The sequence below is a fragment of the Palaemon carinicauda genome, chromosome 14, assembly GCF_036898095.1.
Source record: "Palaemon carinicauda isolate YSFRI2023 chromosome 14, ASM3689809v2, whole genome shotgun sequence".
Classification (NCBI taxonomy): Eukaryota; Metazoa; Arthropoda; class Malacostraca; order Decapoda; family Palaemonidae; genus Palaemon; species Palaemon carinicauda.
In genome coordinates, this window is record NC_090738.1 from 99398448 (window position 1) to 99405801 (window position 7354).

General features: G+C 46.1%; 1 protein-coding gene across 1 annotated transcript in view; it reads left to right on the top strand.

Annotated features, from left to right (window-relative positions):
• The first annotated feature begins 220 nt into the window (after positions 1–220).
• The window catches only part of LOC137652898 (proline-rich protein 36-like), a 12192-nt gene continuing 5058 nt past the window's right edge, over positions 221–7354 (top strand). The window contains exons 1-2 of the mRNA XM_068386295.1: positions 221–354; positions 1415–1523. Coding sequence (XP_068242396.1) covers positions 221–354; positions 1415–1523 — 243 coding nt within the window. The remainder of the gene's footprint in view (positions 355–1414; positions 1524–7354) is intronic.

A 7354-nucleotide genomic window follows, 5' to 3' on the forward strand; every position in this document is an offset into this window, starting at 1 on the left:
CAACGTGGAACGTATGTCGGAAGTGTCGGAGACTACGGAGAGAAACCTCATGGGCGAGGAGCTCGACTATGAGGAAGATCAGGTGGAATACCCTGATTCGGAGCATGAGGTCGCCCCCGCTTCTACCCCTGCGCCAACTCCTACACCGACTGAAGAATCACTTCCTTCTACATCCGCTACCCCGGACCCCATCCCATCTAGCACTCAGGAGATCTTCAAGATGCTTGAAGCTCTCATGGATAAGAAACTTCGTGAGACTCATGAGTTTTTCAAGACCAACATCGGGAGTTCTAAGCAACCGAAAAAGGTTTCGGTTAAGGACCTCCCTGCCTGCTCGGATACTAACCCATGGAGGTATGCCGAGCACATGCCGATCACCACGGGCAAGATCTTCATCAGTGAGAAGGTCGGCTCGATCGTGTTGGAAGAAGTGGAGTTCTTCCCGAACTTTGAGGCTTACCCGGACTGTTACGTCCGACTCAGGTCCGAACCCGCCTCTAAAGAAGAGACCGAACCGAAGGAGGTTATTGTGTTCGATCTGTCGAAGGCCCAGGCTATGCTAGCCAATGCGGTGAAAAGTAGGGGGTTCACCAATTCAAAAATGCTGGCGCTTAGTAAGAAGCACCCGACCTTCGTCGCACCAGATAATGCGACCTTCCCCTTTCTCGAAAAGGCCTTCACTGCGGTACATAAAGCAGTGGAAGAAGGGAAACCTTGCCCTGTACTGGAGGAGTGCAGGCCCTTCTCCCTGACCACTCCCCCTGATGATAGGCACTGGAAAGACGTCCAGTCAACCTTCATAGTGGGGAAGTTAGAGCCTGACGTTGCTGGTCGTCAGTTTAACGAGGACCTCCCAAAACTCAACGATCACCTCCTTCGTAGGGAACATGATACGAAGGAAAGGCTTGCCGCATCTATGTCCCTCCAGGTACAGCTTGAAGTCATGGCCAGTGACACTAGGGTCCCTGACTTCTACATGGTCCTTGCCAAAACACATCTGGCAACGGTCGTGAAGGATCTGTACAGCTTCACTAGGGCTCGTAGAGCCTGTCGTGAATTCGTGTTCGCAAGTGCTACAGTGAGACACGAACCCCGGAGGCTGATTTCCTCCAACATCTGGGGTAAACACCACTTTCCCTCCTCCCTAGTGAAAGAGATCACCGACAAGGCCGCCACGGAGAACAGGAACCTTCTCCATAAATGGGGCATGTCAAAGAAAAGGAAATCCTCTCAGGACGACGGCCCTCAACCTAAGAGGAAACCCACGAAGCCAAAACCCCAGCAACGTCAACAAAGACGGCAGTTTCCGGGATCCGCTACTCCCCAAGTGGCAGCTCAGCCACAACAGACCTTTCAGCTGGTCACCCAACCGGTCCTGTCACAGTCACCGGTCTTCACCCCTGCATTTGAGCAGCAATCCACTACCTTTTGTCCCAAAGGTAGAGGCTCAGGCAGAGGCTCAGGTAGAGATGTGTCTCGCAGTCCCTCCAGAGGCAGAGGAGGAAGGGGAGCTAGCGGCCGAGGTAGCAAACCCTCGGGAAGCCAGAAGCAATGAAGTGCTTCCGGTGGGAGGAAGACTCCGCCAATTCCAGGATTGTTGGACCTTCGATCCCTGGGCACACAGCATCGTCAAGAAGGGACTAGGCTGGAGCTGGACGCAACCACCCCCAACCTTCCAGCAATTCTTCCAACAGTCAACCCCCCTCCTGGAAGAATATGTCCTAGAACTCTTGAACAAGAAGGTGATAAGGAGGGTAAAGTCAACCAGGTTCCAAGGGAGACTGTTTTGCGTCCCCAAGAAGGACTCCGACAAACTCAGAGTCATTCTAGACTTATCCCCCCTCAACAAGTTCATCGCGAACAACAAGTTCAAGATGCTGACTCTTCAACAAATACGGACCCTTCTGCCTCAGGGGTCCTACACGGTCTCGATAGACCTGGCGGACGCCTACTGGCACGTTCCAATGAACCATCACGCTTCCTCCTACCTAGGATTTTGACTCCAAAGGAAAAGCTACGCTTTCAGGGCCATGGCCTTCGGGCTCAACGTGGCCCCACGGATCTTCACCAAGCTGGCAGACGCCATCGTTCAACAGCTCCGCCTCCGCGGCGTCCAGGTGATGGCCTACCTAGACGATTGGCTGGTCTGGGCGACATCGCCCGAAGATTGTGTACGATCCTGCAACAAAGTCACCCAGTTCCTAGAACACCTGGGATTCAAGATAAACACCAAGAAATCTCGCCTCTCTCCAGCTCAGAAGTTCCAATGGTTGGGAATCCATTGGGATGTTCAGTCACACCGCCTTTCCATCCCGCAGAAGAAAAGGAAGGAAATAGCAGGGTCTGTCAAAAGACTGCTGAAATCCAAAAGGATCTCAAGACGACAGCAGGAACAAGTTCTAGGCTCTCTACAGTTCGCCTCTGTGACAAACCCAGTGCTTCATGCACAGCTAAAGGATGCCGCGGGGGTCTGGAGACGTTCTGCATCCATCGCTCGAAGAGACCTCAAGAGACGGCTCCCAAACAGACTTCGGTTACTCTTAAAGCCGTGGTCGGAAGCAAAGGCCCTGAAAAGGTCCATTCCTCTTCAACACCCACCTCCATCACTCAACATCCACACGGACGCTTCGCTGGAGGGTTGGGGAGGTCACTCCCACCAACAACAGGCTCAAGGGACATGGTCTCCCCTATTCAAGACGTTTCACATCAACATCTTGGAGGCCATGGCGGTCCTTCTCACTCTGAAGAAACTCTCTCCGCCTCCCTCGATCTACATTCGTCTGACTCTGGACAACTCGGTGGTAGTCAGATGTCTCAATCGTCAAGGCTCGAGATCGCCCCAGATAAATCAGGTGCTTCTCCCAATCTTCCGACTGGCAGAAAAGAAGAAATGGCACCTGTCTGCAGTTCACCTACAAGGATTCCGCAACGTGACGGCGGACGCTCTATCTCGGACAAGCCCGATAGAGTCGGAATGGTCTCTAGACGCAAGATCGTTCTCCTTCATCTCTTGCCAAGTCCCGGAACTTCAGATCGATCTCTTCGCAACGAGCGACAACAATCAACTTCCTCGTTATGTGGCCCCGTACGAGGACCCCAAGGCAGAAGCAGTGAATGCCATGTCACTGGATTGGAACAGATGGTCCAGGATATACCTGTTCCCTCCCACCAACCTTCTGCTGAAAGTCCGCTCCAAACTGAGAACCCTCAAAGGGACAGCGGCCCTAGTGGCTCCCAAGTGGCCCCGGAGCAATTGGTACCCCCTGGTCCTGGAGCTGCAGCCCAAGCTGATCCCCCTCCTGGGCCCAGTTCTCTCTCAGCAAGTACAGAAGTCGACTGTCTTCGCTTCATCACTGAAAGTCAGGGACCTTCATCTCATGATTTTCTCTCCCTAGCCGCTAAGAAAAGGTTTGGGATCTCGAAGAAAAGTCTAGACTTCCTTGAGGAATACAAGACCGAATCCACACCACGGCAATACGAATCATCCTGGAGAAAGTGAGTCTCGTTCTTCAAAGAAAAAAATCCTACGGAAATCACCATTGATTTTTGCATGTCCTTCTTCATTCACCTTCATGGACAAGGCTTAGCGGCCAACACGATTTCTACCTGCAAATCGGCTTTGACTAGACCACTACTGTACGCCTTCCAGATTGATCTGTCCAGCGATATCTTCAATAAACTACCAAAGGCATGCGCTAGACTTCGCCCAGCACCTCCGCCAAAACCTATCTCCTGGTCCCTGGACAAGGTTCTCCATTTTGCCTCTAACTTGGACAACGATTCGTGCCCTCTCAAGGATCTGACTCAAAAAGTTATATTCCTTTTTGCTTTCGCCTCGGGAGCCCGAGTCAGCGAAATAGTGGCATTATCAAGAGACAAGGGTCATATCCTGTTTACAGAATCAGGAGAACTTACCCTCTTCCCTGATCTGACGTTTCTCGCAAAAAACGAATTACCTACCAAGAGATGGGGCCCCTGGAGAATCTGCCCCCTGAAGGAAGATGTCTCTCTATGTCCAGTAGAGAGCCTCAAGGTCTATCTTCGAAGAACTTCAGACTTTGGTGGAGGCCAACTCTTCAAAGGAGAAACATCGGGTAGCGACCTGTCACTGAAACAACTAAGAGCGAAAATCACCTACTTCATTCGCAGAGCGGATCCTGACAGTACACCCGCAGGTCACGATCCTAGAAAAGTCGCATCTTCTCTGAATTTCTTCCAGAGTATGGATTTCGAAAGCCTCAAGAGCTTCACAGGATGGAAATCTTCGCACGTTTTCTTCAAGCACTACGCGAAGCAAGTGCATGAAGTCAAACATTTCGTGGTAGCCGCAGGTAGTGTTATGAAATCTGCAGTTTAACTCTGCATAGAACAGTGAGTTATTTGGGACTTTAACTCTACGGGTGCCTGTGTTGACCCTCGTGTGATACATAGTGATTTCATGGACACTTAGTGTTTCTCATAGACTGTTATTTACAAGGTGAAGATGTCATAGACTTCACATGAGTGCCACATGCCTAGGGCATGATGTGTTTTTCCCTTTTTAAAGACTGACGTTCCTCTGGAACTTGTGCTTTCTAATTATTTGAAATTTTTTTCAGATTCAAGATTGAAGTCTTCTAATTTCTATGTACATTATTTATTATTGTAAATTAACTTTACATCCCTTATTGCATTTATTACTATGATAACCTGAATTGTGAAATAAAATGTCTATTTTATTACTTGTGCGTCTCTCTCCGCTCCTATTTACACTATGAAATACATGAATGTCATAGTTTCATTTACCCCTTTCTTTGAAATGAGAAGAATAATATGTTTTTGTCTGTATTATATACTCACCTATGCTGTGTAATATTCCTAATTGAATACTTACTTACGCCATACCTCCGAGACCAGATTGTTCTCTAACCATGGAATATAGTGACTAACCATTACTTATCTACTGTTGAGAATGTTCTTACACAAATATTGACCATTCTGTCTTGTCTCCGAGTCCTTCACGAACTCTCCGCTGGGTGAGTAGCCCTTCGATGACCACTTTGAATTTTGGTATAACCTGTTGGGACTTCTCTGCCGGGGGGGCAGGAAGCTGGATCCCCACGGAACCTCTACCGAGGTCACATTACATAACTCTATTCAAAGCCCTTGGCACTTACTCTAATAGGGGAAAATTTCCACGATACATTGATTCTCTGGTACTCTTCCATCAGGACGTCATGGCTTGAGCCCAAAAAACGGATTTTGAGCAAAGCGAAAAGTCTATTTTTGGGTGAGATGGCCATGACGTCCTGATGGACCCTCCCTGCTATTCTAGTCCGGCCTTTCAGGCCCCGCCCTGTCCTGCTGTATCATGGAGATTAGCAAGTAGCTGGCATCAGGATGAGGACGGATGTGACGTCATTTAACAATGGCGTCTGTTTGTTTACGTTTCAAGTACCAAAAGTAGCCACGGACGAGTGTAACTGTGGAACGGCTCCCCAGTTATTCTCCACCTTTCCATATCGAAGTGTTAACTCTATATGGGATGCAGATAGCTATGTGGCATGTTAATACATGCGTCCCCTGTTGATATACGATGTCTTAAAGGGAAACCTTTAGGATACTCGCACCAGAAGTAAGAATTCTGTGATAACCTGTGGTTTAATTCTCTGGGAATATCCTTGTAGTTAATATACCCAAGGAAGCTACCAAAAGGAACCTTCCATCAGGACGTCATGGCCATCTCACCCAAAAATAGATTTTTTGCTTAGCTCAAAATCCGTTATATATATATATATATATATATATATATATATATATATATATATATATATATATATATATATATATATATATATATATATATATATATATATATATATATATATATATATATGTACAAGACATTTCATATTTTCACATGGCGACAGGAAAGACTAGTAATTATTAAGAATTTGGTATTTCAATTGCCCTACTCTTGGTACCATCAAACTGTCTTTCCTGCCGTCCAGTCTTTAAAGATGGGTAGTTTGCTAACTCCTCCTTCTTCCATATGCTTTACTCGAGCGAAAACGGCGACGAGGAGGGAGGCAGCCCGGCCGTCCAGCAGTGTCAGAGACAGAGACACAGAGACCTCACTCACCTGGGAAGGTTCCTAGAATTTTGATTTGTCCGACATGCCTATCTTAGGCTAAAGGCTTTTATTGGGATCCCTGGTCTACGTCACCCTCTTGTGAACATCTGCCAAAATCCATCTGCAACGCCTTTGTGCATGGTTCGACAATGGTGAGTACCAAGAATATATAGGGCTTATTTTTAAGGTTATCATTGCGAACTCTCATTGCCTTGTGTTGCCTATTCAAGTTTTCCTGTCTGTCATTTTTAATCTTATGAAGATTTGTAATAGTTTTTTGTGGTCAATATGTTTTATACATCGTATTCTCTTGTCCTTTCAGGTGATTTAGCTCTCGGACTAGTAACTCTAGCTTATTCATAAATTCACGTTGTTAACACTTGGGTAAGAGAATCGTCTGATACATTAATGTTTCGAGTGGTTATATTTATGACGGATTGTCTCCCATATTACAACCGAGCAAATTTATATTAGGCTTACCGTTCATTTCAGGATGGTGTTTGCTTTCGGTGTATCGGCCCTTTTATTTCCTTCCTGATACTAATGTAAACCTCAGTTGCTCGATTTTAAGGTAATTTTAAGTGGGTTATTATTCCGATGGGTATATTCTTCTACATAAATGACCATGACTTTTAGATACTAATCTTCCTGAATATTTCTTTACAGACAGCGAGCGAAGCAGAACGAAGGAAACGCCCTACGATCTACGTGAATTGCCTTGTTCTCCAACCAATTGTTTGTAACTACGTTACTACGTCATTTTAAAGGCTTATTTATGTAATAAATATCATATTTAAGTACATTTTTCCTTCCAACCTTTATTTCAAACCACAGATTTTTATGGTGTTCTGTTTATGGCGCCCAACGTGGGGCAACACAATGAAAGGTGCTTAATGATGGTGCAGATGATCCAGTAGAGAATTGACCACGACTGGGGCTCCCAATAGTTTCTCATATTTCTATTTCCAGGACATTGACTTTTTCCTTTCCAGGATATTAACATTTTTTTAAATAAATATATTTTTCCTTTTCAGAAAATCAAGATTTTATTGTTTTGTATTTGTTATATGTTTGTTATAATGGCTAACTTACATGTACTGATCGGACAACGAAAAGTCATTCGGAGAAAAGTCACCAAACAATTCAGTGGGTCTGACACCTATTCTGCCCTTACAAAAGAAGAAAAGTTAGCTATTAAAGAAACTATTATAGAAACAAGTTGTCGGAGCTAGATGATCGAAT